This window comes from Elaeis guineensis, chromosome 1 (genome assembly GCF_000442705.2).
Source record: "Elaeis guineensis isolate ETL-2024a chromosome 1, EG11, whole genome shotgun sequence".
NCBI lineage: Eukaryota > Viridiplantae > Streptophyta > Magnoliopsida > Arecales > Arecaceae > Elaeis > Elaeis guineensis.
Window position 1 is genome coordinate 121,257,087 of NC_025993.2, and position 18,056 is coordinate 121,275,142.

General features: G+C 36.5%; 2 protein-coding genes across 3 annotated transcripts; one reads left to right on the plus strand and one right to left on the minus strand.

The window, feature by feature from the left end:
• The first annotated feature begins 2,441 nt into the window (after positions 1-2,441).
• Positions 2,442-14,573, plus strand: LOC105038843 (eukaryotic translation initiation factor 3 subunit H). Of its 2 annotated transcripts, XM_010914756.4 has the most exons (12): positions 2,448-2,543; positions 2,686-2,765; positions 5,548-5,664; positions 5,806-5,909; positions 6,752-6,818; positions 8,254-8,387; positions 8,473-8,521; positions 8,724-8,795; positions 8,883-8,984; positions 9,076-9,143; positions 12,981-13,133; positions 14,290-14,573. In XM_010914756.4, the coding sequence occupies exons 1-12, from the start codon at positions 2,534-2,536 to the stop codon at positions 14,345-14,347; spliced, it is 1,014 nt and encodes a 337-aa protein (XP_010913058.1). In that variant the 5' UTR covers positions 2,448-2,533; the 3' UTR covers positions 14,348-14,573. The 2 variants fall into 2 exon arrangements, with proteins under 2 accessions (XP_010913059.1, XP_010913058.1); XM_010914757.4 differs by lacking the exon at positions 5,548-5,664 and having other exon boundaries at positions 2,442-2,543; positions 5,727-5,909.
• A 1,219-nt stretch (positions 14,574-15,792) lies between these two features.
• LOC105038844 (photosystem I reaction center subunit XI, chloroplastic) lies at positions 15,793-17,457 on the minus strand. The gene is made up of 2 exons (XM_010914758.4): positions 17,229-17,457; positions 15,793-16,396 (listed from the first exon to the last, which is right to left on the minus strand). The coding sequence occupies exons 1-2, from the start codon at positions 17,394-17,396 to the stop codon at positions 15,905-15,907; spliced, it is 660 nt and encodes a 219-aa protein (XP_010913060.1). The 5' UTR covers positions 17,397-17,457; the 3' UTR covers positions 15,793-15,904.
• Positions 17,458-18,056: the final 599 nt, after the last annotated feature.

An 18,056-nucleotide genomic window follows, 5' to 3' on the forward strand; every position in this document is an offset into this window, starting at 1 on the left:
TTATGGTTACAGAATCAAAAATATTACTAAATAGATGATCAATCAAGTTAATAATATATTTATATGATTGTATATTTCTCTTAAAAATTAATAAGTACTATATAAAATTATATATGACTAGCTTAGAATCCAATGCGATGGATAGGATGGGAACCTTCCAAAATCAAAATATGCCATAAGTGATGAAATCATGTCCATTCGTTAAATAGCACTCATATATTCAACAAAATCAATTCCTCTTGCAACTCTTTTAATATATTAATAGGGAACCATCTTACTTCATTTTATATCAAAAAATTAAAAAAAAATCTCTTGCAAAAATAACATATTTTTTTGATAGAAATAATACAGATTTATTGCTGGAGGGGGGAAAAAAGAGAAAAAAACTTTCTACATCGTCCCCCACACGTACATCTCCCTGTTGATTGATTTTATGTTTGATTAATCAAAGATCCAGTAGAGCACTTGCCACTGGAATCTATCCAGAATCTTTTCAAGAATCACCCTCCAAACTCTTCTTTGCTCCCTAGACTCCTTCAATGGTATCTCCCTTCACTGAACCTTCTACACCATCGAGAACCTCTCCTCCTCCTCCTTTTCCCACCGCTTTCCCTCTTAACACCGCTTCCTTAAGCTCTCTTTCGACCTCCGCCACCCAGACATCATTCGTTCCTAGTATATTTCTTACATCATCGATAAGGCCATCCACCTCCACCTCAAATTTGTGAGTGCCGTGCCAACCTCCTCGAGTATGATGTAGATGACCTAGAGGTAACCATCGAGAACTCCAACTCCCACCTCCTCTATCTCCTCATCTCCACCATGCCCAATCTTGACTTCTTCGACTGCAATCGAAAGAAAATCACTCCCAAATCCAAACCTTTTTTTTTTTACACATGGCAGACGGAGCTTTATTTTTTTTATACATGGAAGCCTTGCCAACATAGAGGCCACCAGTGGGGCAAGCAACGGTGATGATGGTGGGGGGCGAGGAGAACCCCATGGGGATGCCTCCACTGTCGGAGCTTTGTTTTTTTTATATGTAGAGGCCCAGCCAACGAAGAGGCCATCGGTGGAGCAAGGGGCGGCAATGGTGGTGGGGGCAAGGAGAACCTCGCGGCGCCGCCAAACCTCGGAGGCGAGCATTGCCAGGCCGACCCATGGATTTCTTCAGGTTTATTTGTTTTTACCAAAACTACGAAAAAATGAGAGGCAGAAAAAAAAAAGATAGATTGTGCTCCTGGGCAACACTTCTTTGCGCAAAGAAAATGTATTTGTAGCCAGGCGTCATGCAATTTTTTAGCCACGTGTCAAACAAAGATGCTTCAATGCGGTTGCTTCATTTTTAATATATATATATATATATATATATATATATATATATATATATATATATATATATATATATATATATATATATATACACCCACCTCCACCTCAAATTTGTGAGTGCCACACCAACCTCCTCGAGTATGATGTAGACAATTTGGAGCTGACTGTTGTGAACTCCAACTCCCACCTCCTTTGTCCCCTTATCTCCATCATGCTCAATCTCGACCTCTTCGACCGCAATTGGAAGAAAATCACCTCCAAACCCAAACTTTTTTTTTTTACACATGGCAGATGGAGCTTTGTTTTTTTCTATACGTAGAGACTTGGCCAACGCAGAGGCCACCAGCAAGGCAAGGGGCGGCAATGGTGATGGGGGTGAGGAGAACCTCGCGGCATCATCGAACCTCGGAGGTGAGTGCTGCCAGGTCGACTCATGGATTTTTTCAGGTTTATTTATTTTTGCCAAAGCTACCAAAAAATGGGAGGTGGAAAAAAAAAGATGGATCGCGCTCCTGGATAATACATCTTCGCATAAAAAAAATACGTTTTTAGCCACGCGTCATGCAATTTTTTAGCTACGTATCAAATAGAGACGCTTCAACACAGTTGTTCCATTTTAATATATATATATATATATATATATATATATATGCTGATACGGATTGAATAGTTGTCTATCCATATCTATATTTATTTTTTTTTATTATATATAGATTCAGATATTTAGATACGAATTGAATAGTTGTCTATCTATCTATATATATATATATATTTTTTTTTAATAAATATAAATATAAATATTAATTAAAATTTAAAATTTTTATCTATATCCAAATTGGTTTGGATATGAAAATAAATACAGGTAGGTAATATTTATATCACTCCTACTCTTAAGCGCCCATTTAGGAGAACCTTATTCGTCATTTCAAGTAGCTTTATCCCTTAATTAAGTGAAGAACCCTCCATCAGAACATTGTTGGCCCTCTGATCTCATATTAACGGCTCTGATGTCTTTTATGTCGTGGAACATAAAAATAGTGCGCCGTCTGATTAGACATGTGGGATGTTGTTATTTGTCGAAAAGGCTGTTCGCTGTAGCAAATTAACACCATCAATTCCGTGTCGTGATAAAACCCAAAAAACGGGGGCTCCTTTGTTGCTGACCGGTGTATCGCCGTGCCCTAATTCCTCCGCTATTCCCATGGCGAATAGTAAGAAAACATCGTCTCTCTCTTTTTTTTTCTAGTTTTTGGATATTTTTCTCAGTATATTTTAGTATAGATCCTCCTTTTGGATCCTTCTTTGTAATTTTATTTTTTGGGTAAATTTTTTGTTCTGGTTTTGCTTTCGAAGCTATGGCGCGATCGTTTCTTCAAGCCGTATCGTCGGAGGATGTGGCTCCACCTCTCCGAGTTGTTCAGATGGAAGGGCTGGTAAGTATCAAACTAATTTTTTTTTTTTGGTTGCAATTTTTGCGGGTATTATGTATTTTTTTTTAAAAATTTCCGTTGCAATTAGATGACTTCACTGCTATTTTGCTTCGGATGATGCTTTAGGTCAGTATTTCAATGGTGTTAAAATTTGAGTTACAACACATTTTTTCCCCCTTAAATAGGCTTAGTTCTTTCTAAAAGATTGAGTTGGTGATCATAGTCTCTGAACTTGGTTATAATATAGGAGAGTTGCTGCAATTTGCTGGAAAAAAAATATTTTAAAGATGTCTTTTGTTTGTTTTTTTCTCCATTGTGGTCAAAGATTATCGATACTGCTTGGCAGTAGATTTAGTTTGAGATAGATGGCAAATTGAATTTGTTTCCTTTTCAGTTTGCCAACGTGTGATAGATGGATGCCTGTGAGAGATATTGGAGAAATATTGCTAGACAACAACTAGGTTCGTTATGTTTTATGGGTTTCATATGGGGATTGTTTAAATATGAAAGTAAATGTACATAGATGAATGTAGCATAGACGAGGATGCTGAGGTACATGTCATAAAACTTTAAAGGATGAAGCTTGAAATGGGGAAGCTGACAGGTAGAAAATTAGGTTTCAAAATGCATTGAGGATTTAGGAGGGGCTGATAAGTTAGGGGAGAAAGGTAGGCTTAAAGTTATTGGATGGATTGGAAGCATAGAGATTTAATTTAGAAAAAGGCAAGTCATTTTAAGATATATCATTGTTTTATCTTAGTATGTGATGTAACTTATACCGATTAGTAGATTGATAAGTTGATGCACAAAATGCATTTGTCTTCCTCTTGTTATCTCAGAGCCCAATATCGCCTCAAAACCATGCTCAGAGACCACTTGCAGGTATGCAAGGTGATCTTCAATATAAAATTGAAACTGAAGGCCTCAAGTCCAAAGCCACATGCAGTCATGTTGAATCCCTTTTCTTTGTATGGCACTGGACTCCATGTGCCTTTTCTTGCTTTAGCCTAATGTTAACATGGCATCCCAAGTTAGTCGAGTTGGCTTATGTTTGAAGCCCTTGTTTAAGTTGGCTTGTAGTAATAGCTGAATTTACTCTAGATAGTGTTAGACAGAAAACCTAATTGTAGGAGGTATATTTGGGAAGTCTGTTTAGTAGTTTTGGCATTACATAGTATTGAGGTTTATATCATATATATTGAGGTTTATATCATATACATCTAATTCTAGGCAGGAGCAGTACCAGGTCCAATTCATCACTATTCTGAGCAGCATTCAGCTGGTATATTGGTTTCAGCTAATGACTCACTGCAATTCATGCATTGGCTAGTTTAGTTAGCTAGTTTGAGTTCTAGTGGAAGTTTGGAGTCGACATAAACATTCTCATGTCTTGTGGGAACCATAAAAACCTTGTACTCAGATTAAATCATGTTGATTGATGTTCTGAGATTAAGTTCTCAATAACTGAGTATTTCCTAATGCTTTGTAGTGATTTCTTAGGACCAAGATTTACTGTCCCAGTGTCAGACTTTGTACCAGTACCATGCTGGTTCAATTCCAGTATGCTCGGTACAGAGGTTGGTTTGACATATCGAGATTATGTTTACCCTTGTATCGAGTCTTAGTTTGGTATTCATATCGTATGTATGCCTATTATCGGGCAGTACATACTGGTAGAATGAAGCATGCTTAGGACATAGGAAACAGTTTTAGGATTCTAAAGGTGTGACATCTAAGTATCTTTGCCATGGAGTCGGTGGTATGTTGGTTTTAGTTTAGGAAGCCTAAGAGAAGACTTGTGCAATGCTGATTCTATCAAGGTAAGGATTGCTGTGACAATTTTTGCATCCATAGCCTAGTATTGTTGAGTCCTCCACTATATATATAGTGGGAGCTACAGCTTTTGGAAGCCCATGACCTAGTATATGGCATGTGACACTACATGTACCATTAGAGAACCAGGAATTGTTATATTTAATCTGGTTCTTTTGGTCAAAGAAGATGGAGATGCCCTTTTTTTCTACTGATTCTTTTATGGAAATGTAATTGATGATGTCAGTATGCAATTCTGGCTTCATCAGGATTCTGAAAATTAATTCTAGCAATAATAGTTTGCTTATCAGATCCTGGGTGGTTGTTATGTCCAATATGCTTACGTGGCTACATGAGTAGTTAAATAGGTTTACATCATTTTGTCACTTCAATATATTGATTGCAAATCAGCACCGTGTCAAACATGTTAGGAAACTTTTATTCATCTTTTCTTCATTGTGATGGTAGCTTCCAAAAGTTTTTAAAATAATGCTTTATTTTTTCCTGAATAAGAAGGGATGCGAAATAGAGTGAGACTGATTCAAAATCATAATGAACATTTTTAGTCTTAAAACCAAGGTTTTGCGCCTTGGTATTGAGACCTATATTGATACATTACTAGCACGGCATGACAAGACACAGTACACCCCCACACTAATACATGGTAAAGGTGCTAAGTCTGGAATAGTACTCATACAATGTGTCTGTATGGTACCATATTGAGCTCCTATACTTTTCTGGTTCTCGATTGGTATAGTATGGTGTGCCTGGTATGATCCGATATCTTAAACCTTGCTTAAAACCATGGACAAAGTTTTTTTTTTAAATAGTATGCTATGGAGATCTCATTTTATCTTTCTTGAATTTTCTTGCTTCATGTGCTAGTTACTTAGTCCCAATGATGAGGAAAGCTATATAAAATAGTATGTATGCTAATTTTTTTCTTTTATTATTCTTATTGGGCATTATCCAGGCTATCTTAAAGATAATTAAACACTGCAAGGATTTCTCACCAGCTCTGGTTACAGGCCAACTTCTTGGTTTGGATGTTGGTAGTGTTCTTGAAGTGACTAACTGCTTTCCTTTTCCGGTATGTGACAATAGCTTTAATCTGAATTCCAGCTAATTGAGTATGAGCATTTCATTTGGCAGGGAGGGGGGACGGTTGATGTTTAAGAGGGTTATTTCTGTCTTTTCTGTGCTGATGATTTTCCTTGCACTGACATGTAAGATTAGAGAAGAAGATGAGGAGATCGAAGCAGATGGGGCCAATTATCAGCTTGAAATGATGAGATGCTTAAGAGAGGTCAATGTAGACAATAATACTGTAGGATGGTATGTTCATTTTTCTCGTTTGTAGTTATTACCAGGAAAGCCTCTATATTGCTGTCTTTCTGTTGTTGTGACTAACAGATGATGTGAGGTTCAGCACTATGTCATAAAACATAATACCCACAATCTGCCATTCTTCCAGGTCTTAAATTAAATGCCATTATGGACATCACTTGTGCAATTCACAGTTTGTGAATATTTTGAGTTCTGATACAAGTATATTTGAGGTTAATTGGGCTCATGATCTTTTATATAACCCTGGAAAAATACTAAGTATTACATGCTACTCAATGACATTTTGAAATTCAAATGGAGAAAAAAAATCTTAAATCCTTGGAAAACATTAATTGAAAAAAAAATCTTAAACCCTTGGAAAACATTAGTTGTGACATTAATGTGGCATGCTGGGATGTAGATCTTGCCTTAAATTATGGGGTTACTAGTTGGCCTAATAATAATTAGCAGTGAAACTAATATTAGGAGGGTGGCTAACATTTGCAGTATCTTTCTGGGTAACAGGCTCATACATGAATTTTTTGATTATGATGAAGAAAACCTAGCCAGTTTGCAGTATACATTATAGTAGATTTAAAGCAATGTTCACGAAGACAAATTCACTAGCGTGTATTTTTTAATGTGGTGGACAAAAAACTCAGCCTTCAGTTAGTTCAAGTTCTGGTCTTTGTTACAGAAATATAATACTAGTTCTATGCATGCGGCAAAGGTTTTTTTTTTTTAATTTCGTATTTTAAGTGGCAACATTAGTAGCTCTTAATAGAACATGTCATTGAGTTTTTCTTTTAATCTCTTGTTTGCTCCATCTGATGATTGAACTCAATTTTCAGGTATCAGTCAACTTTGTTGGGATCTTTTCAGACTGTGGAGCTGATTGAAACATTCATGAATTACCAGGTGATACAAAAACCTTGGTGTCAGTTATTTGTATTATAGTTCTTCTTGATTTTAGCATAACTGCTTTTGTCTTTAAAAGAATTCCAAACTTGGGATTGTTTCACTGATGTTAAATGTAATGATGGATAGCTAGATCTGATTGGCTGTGAATTTGCATCACATATTTGGATAGGATAATGTAAATATTTCCCCATATTTTCGCTGTAAGTTTCTTTTTTGATGAAAATTATATAAAGAAGATAGCAAAACTCTTCACATTTTCTTTGAGATTCTTTCCATTATTTTGGTGGAAAAACTTTTTCTTTCCTTCTGGCTAGCTATCTTCTTAGTTTAGTGGCTGAAATTGTTGTTACGATGAGTAAAATGGATGAACCGGAGTGGTATTCATAAGTCTTTGTGATTACCATGTTTAATCAAGGTTAAAGTCAACAGTTCTGTAATGTTGAAGAATGTTTTGCAATGAGAAGTGTTCAGCTTATAAGATGAGCACTGTCTTATTTTGAATGCTGAAGTTTGCGTGGTTGGTGTATGGAGGATAAATAACTAGGTACAGTAGAATGAACATAGTAGAGGATAGAATCGATATGGAATAGAATGATGGAGATGGTAGTTGCATGGCCCATGAAACATTTGGAAGTTGATACAAGGAGCAAAAAAGATCAAAGGAGGCCCCCTGATAACTGTAGGGACTTGGATTTGTTTACATGGTCATATTCAGAGAAAGAAATATCCAAAGTAAACCTTACTCACATTGAATTATATCTTACTAGGAACGAATGGTGAATAAATTGATTGCTTTCCTCCATGAATTGAGATGAGGCTTATCTGCAGTCAGAATTGGATTTTGCTATGGAACTCGGGTGGGGTGAAATTTGATATCAGAGCCTATTATACATCTTGAATTGATGTGTCTAAGTATAATAAAATATGAAGTTATTTAAGAAAGAAAGGGCATAATGCTTTTTTTTTTTTTATTTGAAAGAATTTAAAGAAACTTCGAGTTTTATGCTGACGAGAAGTTTGCTGTCCTAAAATATGGATTCCTAGTTTGAATTGTAGTAGGGTGATTTAAGTACCTCAGAACAAGAAATTAGACAATATTTGATTTTTATGTCGATTTGAATGTTGTTCTTAGATGTTGGGCACTTCCATCAGTTAGGTGTTGTTATGTAGCAAGATCTTGATTATCTAGGCATGGATACCTAGACCCAAATACTTAAGGATGCTGGTTGGAACTAGTTTTGTTCTTTAATCCGGCATTTAGAAATGTTCTTTAATCCAGCATTTAGAAATGTTCTTGTGATGATACATTATATACATGTGCTGGTACGTTGGGGCTTTATTGCGTCATTGAGGTGATGGTCATGGTACAATTATCTTCATTTTACTGATTTCATGCCACTTTTTTGCTAATTATATGACACCTTTTATGCAGGAGAATATTCGACGATGTGTTTGCATTGTATACGACCCATCAAGGTCCAATCAAGGGGTTTTAGCTCTCAAGGCCTTGAAGCTGACAGATTCATTTATGAATCTTTACCGAAATAACAACTTTACTGGAGAAAAGTATGGTTTAATGGTTCTTGGTTCAGTTATTTGCAACCATGACCTTTAATGACATCCTCATACAGCTGCATTTTTTCTATTGTAGGTTGCGGGAAAAGAAATTGTCATGGGTGGATGTCTTTGAGGAAATACCTGTATGTTGTTTCTGTGTGTTCTTTCATTTTAGATTGCTTGTATTTTTTGTATTTCTTGAATTAGGAAATTGTAGATGTACATATGCTTTTGAATCTTTAGGAAAGGATATAGTCTCCATCACTTTCTCTTATAATAGGTCCTTGGGGAAGCATATATTCTTCATTTCTTTCTCTTATATTTCATATATTTCCTGCCTTGCAGATTAAAGTTTCTAACTCTGCACTTATTAGTGCATTCATGACAGAGCTGGAGCCTGATTCTCCTGTTACTCAGGTCCGATAGTTTGTCCTATAAGCAGAGTTCCATTAATGCTCATCCTGTTCTTTTTTAATTAATAACATGCCAAATTTTCTGTGCCAGTGTGATTATGATCGTCTAAAATTATCCACCGCTCCATATATGGAAAGAAACTTGGAATTTTTGATTGAATGCATGGAAGATCTTAATTCTGAACAAAATAAGGTTTGATATGTCCTCCAATTGCTTTTTTCTTGCTCTCATGATGCAATCAGTTGTCAAATCAGTTCCATTAAATGCTCTATTCCTCCTTCAGTTCCAATATTATTATCGGAACCTCTCACGACAACAAGCGCAGCAGCAAGCATGGCTTCAGAAGCGAAGGTAAGTGCAATCACATATCCAACTTGTATTATTGTACATCACAGTGTTTGTAGGTCTCTATTATCAATTCAAGAGAATTTACTAAACATTCAATTTTAAGTTTGTGCATTCAATTCAGTAAAACGGCCCCTAAAAATAAGACCAGGTTATGTCTGCCACCATAATCAGGATCACCAATTTTGACAATTAACCACTTGAAGTGGTAGTTATAGGACTTGAACATGCATTAAATTAAGTTTTCCCATATAAATGTCAGAAAATGATAGCACATAAATTTTAAGAAAAGGAGAGTTGAGGGCACTAAAGTGAGCAAGTATATAATGGATGGGGTAGGTCATGGTTCATAAGCTGTCATGCACAGTTTAAGAAAGGTAAAATTTAAAGATATAGATGATGCATGCAGCAAACAAGGAGGAAGAATGGAGAAAGATAATGGAAATATCACCCTAACGCTTGAAATGGTGGACAACACTTGTCCGTGCAGAACAGATGATGGGTGTTGAGATATTCCATGCATTTGGATCCAAATGCAAAAATAATAAAGAGCAGCAATTTAGAAGAAAATTGACAAGTGGGTTGCAGAGTCCTAAATCCAGATAAAATCGGTTAATTTTCTTGATTCCATTCCTATAGTTTATCTTATAAGATGAGAGAGAAAAGATGGGTGGTTGTGGCTGATATTACCTATGTATTTTTTTCATGGACTGCCGTACTACCCCTAACCCTCTGGGATGGGGCATACCGTATCGTAGCAGGTCGGAACTGGTACAGTATCCAGTACTGTGATTGTGGACCTTGGTTTTCTTATTTTTTGTGTGTTGGGATGAGGGAATGTTTATGTACACATACCAGTAGATTGACAACCCTGATAGTATCAGCACATAAATTTCATTGGAAGTAGATGTAAACAAATAACAAAGCACCATCGAATTAGTCTCCAGTTTAGGCTATTAAGTAACTAGGGCATTCCAAGGACTCTCAAGAGCCGTACTCCAAAAGAAGTATGGGAAAGCTTAACACGATCTGAAGCTATGAAACATCTAATCTACCCAAAAAGAAAGTGGCTTCCCAGGATAAATGAAAATAAATTCAGCAACATCACATACCATATGATATAAGAGTATGTGTTGTGGACTATGCAGTTTCATGTCATATCATAATTTATTGGCGTCTGCAGCATATTGGTTCAATATAATATTGCATAAGTGATTTTATTAGTTAATATTTTTCAACTTATATACACTGAGCTGAAGCTACCCAGAATTTTGTCATCGTTTCTTTCGCGGTGAGGCTACAGCTCACCCTCTTTTTTCTTTCATTTGTGGTAAAGTACTTTCAACTTCATTCTAGATGAATTATGAATCTTTCATTTGGAGGTTTTAAAGTGAGTATTGGTTGGTAGTTGAGTCCCAAAAGTCAGTATTGGTTGGCAATCGTGTCAACAGTTTTCGCTGAGAAGAAAGAAAAAGAGAGAGAAAATCAGATCCTGGCTTTCTGCATTAAAACACCAGTTGGGTTGGTTTAGACATTTTTGAGTAGTCTGAAGTTGTTTTGGATGATACCACCATCATTATGTTATATGCGTCATGGTACAAGACAAGCAAATATTTAATGATATTGCACGAGATTGTGAGTTAGGATAAATCTCCATTTACTGTGCTGATATAGCTGCTGTATGAAAGATAATTATAAGAATTTCAATTCTAAGTCTTTATAGGGCTTTAAATCCATAACGAGCCAAGAATTCAGTTCTGCATGAGATGAAGGTGGGACTTTGTTCTTAGATTAGAGTTCCTTCAACTTAGTTGGATTGTGAGGGCTGCACCTGTCTGGTGTGTAGATAACTACTGGAGGACTCCTAGGTCTGTCTGCCGTGCATGTATTTATTCTTGCATGTGAGTGGGCTGGTAGTTTAAGGTGCTATGCTTTTCAATTGCTATGAAAACCAAAGTTGCTGTTTATGTTGATAATTTTGGTGTAGTAATTGGACTTAATGTTTACTGCAATATATACATATATGTATGCGAACATACCCATTCATGCACATATATGTATGTCTTGTGCTTTTTTGAGAGTGTCTGTTTCTTTTATGTCCTAAAATAGGGTAATATCCTTGAGTCTGTAAGGTATCTGGAACCTCCATTGCTGATTTACTATATTGTCAAGTGGTAGTTTATTATTTTGTCTATAACATATCTGGAGCCTCTTTAAGTCATGTCCATTTTCCTTCAAAACATGCTTTTTTTGGGATCTTATAGCTTTTTAGAATCTAGAGAAACTTAAATGAACATGGAGTATGTACTGCACTCTGTCTGGTTTTTTTATGTGGAAAGTGGGATTTGAAAGTTTTCAGGGATTGGACCTTTTATGCATTGTCAAATATTTTTCAAATCAATTGACCTCCTACTTCAGGCCTTGTAAAATGACAAAAGGACAAAGAAAAGAGTGGGGGATTGGTTTGGTTCCAGTGCCATTTTTATACAGAGCTTGTTCTGTTTTTCTTGCTATTTTAGATGTCTGTTTTTCTTGCTATTTGAGATGCTTTATCTGATGTATGACTTAATTTTAATGAGGATAAGAGCAGCGATAATATTTATCCCAGTAATAATACTAGAACTTGTTAGTGACATTGATATGTGCTTACTATAGAGTAGTCAGAAATTGAGGGTGTGTTTGGCATCGCTTCTATTTTTTATTTTTTATTTTTAAAAGTAAAATCACAGAAACTAAGGCAAAAAAAAATTGATGCTATAGTTTTTATATTCTATTTTTCAAAAAGTGATATTAATTATTTCTAAAAAAATAAAAATAAGAAATTCTTATTTTTACTATTTTCAAAAATGAGAAACCCATGTCTTTTACCACCACCACCTCGCCACCATCGCTGAAATTACAATTGCCATCGACCTTCACCATCGTCATCATTGCCATCATTATCTTTACTGCTATCATCATTGTCGTTGCCATCGTCTCCACCATCACCACTATCCGTATCGTCACCACCACTTTCATAGCCACTACTACTATCATCCCCACTGCTTTTGCCATATCGCCACCACCACATCCTTTACCAAACCACTACTATCATCGTCATCACCACTACATTGTTGACCTCAGCCTCACTGTTGCTATCATCACAACTATAGCCTCTACTATCTCTGCCACTAATATTATTGCCTCGGCTACTATTATCATGTTTATATTTTTAAAATAATTGACTATACCATGTTTATATTTTAAAATTTAAAAACAAAATAGAAATAAAATATCTATTTTATATTTTTGAAAATAAGAAAAATAAAAGTGATCAAAGGGCACCCAAGATAATGATTTTTTTTAAATATTTTTGTTTTTGATGTGAGTAATTCCAAGACCAAATATTACTGGCCGACCCAGTATTCCTTTTGTATGATATGCATGTATATACATATATACATATATTATGGGATCTAGGTGCTTAAGCACTAAATTGAACTTTTCGTAAGTATGTATGTATGTATGATCATTTTGGTGGCTGCCAGTCTAATTGGGATCTAGGTGCTTAAGCACTAAATTGAACTTTTCGTAACCTACTTGGTGATGTATGGGTCATATTTAGGTGGACCACTACATGCCTGATGGCAACCTTCAATGATGGCTTACATTAAAGTCTTTTTGCACTGGAAATGTGTTGTTTGAGTTTTTTGTTCAATTATTAAGCTCCTAAGATATGGCTATTTTTTCCTCCAAACCTTGAGCACAATGGTTATTTGCTCTGATGGATGGATGAAATTATGTCATTCTTGTGTGTTTGGAGAACAGCTTGTTTATGATGCCCTTTTTCTTTTAATTTTATAGGACAGAGAATATGGCAAGGAAAGCTGCTGGAGAAGAACCATTGCCTGAGGAGGATCCATCAAATCCCATCTTCAAGCCAATACCCGAGCCATCACGCCTGGATAGCTATCTCATAACAAATCAAATTGCCAACTATTGCAACCAGATCAATGGGTATGCCAATATATTTATTTACTGATGCAGCTTGTATTATGTTCAAGCTTGTTTCAATCCTTGCAATTTCTGTGTAGATCAGTATTTCTCATCTCAAGTGCAATACCACAAATTTAATTTATATTTCAAGCATGGACATTTCAAGTACTATTTTTTCCTGCTATAATGCTGCATCTATTTGTGCCCTAAAGAAAGATATTGTACTCTTCTTGTCTCATGCTGACTTCTCTGGCGAAATATTTGTCAAAGTGCAATTTATTAGGGATGAACCTTGATGCACACATGTAATTGACACGCCTATGGCTACATCCTTGCATTTTATCATACGAGAGGAGCTAATTTAATTGGCATAGGATATATAGTAAATATGTTAGTTGTCATGGTTTAGCTTAGATGGTGAGAGGGTATATTTCACGGATGCAACTTCACCTTTTAATTGGTAGTCAGAACAACCATATGAGTGCTTTGATCATCAGTTAGATACTGAGACAATATTACTGTGTAAATGAACCAAATTGAAGCCTAATGTAAATGTGACTCATGGTTTTTTGGGTAATTAAAAAGGTTCAAATGTGTCATCTAATATGGCCTGTTTAGTTTCTTTTTTTGGTCTTTGAAATATGGCCTATTTAGTTTCAATTATGGTGGAATTGCTTTATCATCTTTAGTTTTTACCATTGAAAAATAATATAGTGCTATTTTTCGATCTCTCTCTCTCTCTCTCTCTCTCTCTCTCTCTCTCTCTGGGGCATCCATTTTGTTAAAATGATTCCTCTGTCTATTTCATTCTTTGGAAATTGTTCTGCTTTCTAGAAGACGCAAGGAAAAAAGATGCCTTATGCATGGTTTTGATGCTCTCTCAAAATGTAGTTCTACTAAGTAGAATTCTCAAGAATATTTTCTTTCTATATTATTATCTTGTTTCTGCCGTTTATTTTATTATTTTCTTCTTCTTGGGCATAACATTCTCAGTGGTTTCAGTTGATGCATGTTCTGAATTATAACAAAAATTTTTCCAGTCGATTCAATTCATGTGCTACGCAAACTGCTTGCCTGTAGCACAAAATTGATGAGACTGAGACATCTTTAAAACTTGTTTCAGGATTATACAATTTTGTAGATGATGATGACAGCTTGTGTAAAATTGAAATTGCAGGGTTGCGGGTCAGAGTTTCAACAAATTATATCTAATGAAGGCTTTGCATGATAATTGACTGAAAGGATGTACATCTGAATCATAGTTTGGCCTGTGGGAAGTCACCATTTTCCTCATAATATTTTTGTTATTTTTGATGTCATGTTCTGTCTTCTAATTTTATGTTGAGAGTAGTCCATTGTCAACATTGCAAGCTGTGCCATCTTCAGTTTCTGTGGCAAGAATTTTGTATTTGAACTAACATTTATATCCATTCAAATGGCTGCATAATATGGATTGGTTAATGGGAGCTGCGTATAAAATTTCCCACTTCCATGTTTCATTAGCGCACTGTAAACATCAGACAACTTAGTGAACTTTATAAAAGCAAATTATCTGTCATGAGAAATTTACTTAGTAAAATTGCTTCCTCTGAAAAAAAAAAAACACTTTCTGAATTTCCCAAACTCGAACCTAGAACCTTTTGTTGCTTAGCCAGGATGCAACTACTATGGCGAGCTCTAGTTCACAGATTTTAAATATAATTTGCACAAGTTCTGTGAAAGTTGGTGGATATGCAGCGTACAAACAGGTCCGGGGCATTTTAGCCATCTTAGTAAGAACATTTTTGAAAGTTTGTTAGAGTTGTGAATGATAAAAACTGAAGTATAGTTTTCTTGCGCCAACATTTTTATGGTGAATGATGCTTTTTATCTCCTCTTGTATTTGCTTTGAGTTAGAGGAAATGCAAGCCAAACAAGTCACGGGGTGAGCCTTTTTTCTTCTCCAAAGTTCTTTTGAAAAGGGTTAAGCTCCCTTTGATCTTACATGTTAGGTTGTTGAAAACACAAGAGAACCCTTTTGATGGTGAAGGCCAAATCCTGTGACAATGTGTGTAATTACAACCTTCAATCATCTGGAGTTATCCCAACTGTTTGTGTTGGTTGTGTCAGTTCATATTAGAAGCTATCTACATTGTTATTACAAGTGTTTTCAACACCTTTCTAACATTTCCTAGTCTATTTAAATGTTGGTTTTCTACTTTTTTTTCTTCTTTTCTAAAGAGATGCTAAGACATTCTATATACAGACTCAAAAGCACCTCTCCTTAAGAGGTCTTCTCAGATCTTGTGAACTTATATATAAACAGTTTGATGCGCAGCACGACTATATGCAGGCTACCTAAATTTTGTTGAATGATTTCGTTCCATGATCTTATGGTGTATTCCTCCGTTACGAATTATCCTAATAACTAATTCTCATTAGATACACTTACTGTGCACTGCCAATCTAAATCTTGTCCTGTTAATTACCGGATGACAAGTTGCAAAGCACATGAAATTTCCAATGCATACTTTTGGTCGATCATCTTGTTTCTCTCTTTATCCGCTTCCTCGGGTCTGCATCACAAGATGCTGCTTTCTAGTTTGGCTGCTGGGAGAGGTCGATTTTTTAAAATCTCCAAACCTTCTTGTCACTCTCTTGTTCACATAAGAAACCGTCACAGTTCTTGTTCATTGCTAGATGGATTTAATTTTCCTTGGTCCTTTATAATCCAAAGGTTGCCTGCCCATTTCAGTCCTTTCCAAGTAAACAAATACAAATACTAGTTTGAGAACGGAGACAAGACAGTCAATCTACTTAATGTAGTAGGGGAGGTTGAGGACATAGAGGAGAAAGTAAGCCCAGAAGACACCAGAGACGCCTCCAAAGAAAAACCCGCCGCTGAACTGCGCCCACCCCTCGGCGGTCTGCAGCTTGTCGGCCTCCTTCTTCCGGCCTGTTAGCGTCAGTGACGGTGCTGTGGATGGCTCACCCTCGTTGAATGAAGCAATGCCATACATGGTTAAACAGATGCTGAGGATCGTAATAAGGCCACCGGCGGCCAGTGATCCGGCTGTTCCTGCATATGGTGTGTCACGAAGTGGACCGGTCTTGACGAAGGGACCGACGAGGAGGAAGCCGTGGGCTAGGCCAACCTCGATGCCCCGGAGGAGTGGGCTCACCGCAGTGCGGTAGGCTGGGAGGTTGGAGAGGTACCAGGCGATCAGTGGGCTCGATGTGATCGGAGTCTCGAGGCTTCCAATGAATGGATCACCATTGATGGGCTGGATCACTTGATAAGTTGGCTGCAAAACTCGATATTTGAATGTAATGTCATCTCACTAGTCCTAATTTCTTAGCCAAGGTAAAGTATGTATATCAGCACTAGACCTGCTCTGTTACACCTGGAAGATCAGCAGTTGATGGGATGATAACCAATTTTGTTGGTGCAAAGTAGTTTAAGCACGTGCAATTTTGCAGCAACATTTTTAAGATTCTTCTGAGCATTTAAAGACTCTAAATGAAAATTCACACGGTTGGTCATTTATAGATAATATCTAAATTGTCTAAAAATTAAAATTCATGTATTTTGGGAGTTCCTAACTTATACATCTTGTGGATATAAATTACTTTTAAATCTAACAAAGAGGATGAATTCTGTTGAGTACTATTTGGCAATGGTTCTGAGTTAGTGATTTGAAAACTTTTTTTTGTCATTTTCAATCTTGATTCATGCAAAAATTCAAAAATTATGTTACTAACGGAGCCGGAGAGACCTGAATTCCTAGGTGCACAGGCGTCAATCTGATCTAATCTATTTACTGCAACCATGAAATTATTTAGGAAGGATTACTGAACCAAATAAGTCACTTTTATTCATGTGGAATGGTTGCTCACCTAGCAACCTAATGAAAGGTGTCTGGTGAACACCTTTCAAGTAACCACTCTACAGTGAGTATATATTTTGGAAACCAGGTATGGTGGAGATGAATCCCAATATATACAAATTATATGATCATATCCAACTCATAAAACAAGAACACCTGCACTCCATAGACTTCGTATGCTATTCTTAATTTAGAAGAAGAAGTCCTAAAATAAAAAAACTGAGGCTAAAGTCTTGTATTTTTGGCTCACCTTCTCAGACTGGATTGCCTTAACTGTGAGGCAAGGCCTCTTTCTGGAATGCATATCTCTCAATGGTGATCCGGAAATGCCCCTGGGGGTGACAAGACCCCTAGTGCTGGAAGAGAGAAAGCTGCTTTTCAGCTGGCTGGCCATGGGAGAGGCTGTTGCTGTAGCCATTGTCTGCACACTGACTTGCGAACGTAATTGCAGATGATAGAAATAAAATTGTTTAGAAACAATTGGCTTCTCCTAAAACTGAATGGTTATACCTGGAAGTTAGATTCTCGTTGGATGAGGTGTTAAAATATGTGCTTCTCATTGGTTGGGTGGTGTCCGCAATCCTATCCTTATCCTGGAGGAGGATCCATGCCCACCTTAGATTCTTTGTGCCACATCATCCAATGGGTATCTGCCAATTGTCCGAAATCAGAGTTCAGTGACGGTTAAATGGAGCTCACCTTCAAAGATTTGACAAGACTTTCACTATTTTGATCTGGTAGTGGAACTTATTCATTTCCATCTCTAATTTGACCCTTTTGGCTTGGGTATAAGTCCATAAAAATGGAACCTATCAAGTTCGATCGAATTTGGCTAATCGTGGACCCAGGCCTCTTCGAGGTTCAGGTCTGAATTTGTTTCAAACTGTCTGTTGATGGATCATATTTAGGCTGGGCCTGGATTTTATGCAGAATGGAGGAAAAGGATTCATATGGTTGACTCCAATTAGTTGGATTAAAGCTTAGTTGAATTCAGTTTATTTTACAAGATGGAGATTTTTTGGTTAGATTCAACTATGTTAAGACCCTTGTCAAATATACCTTGGATATTGGCCAAGTC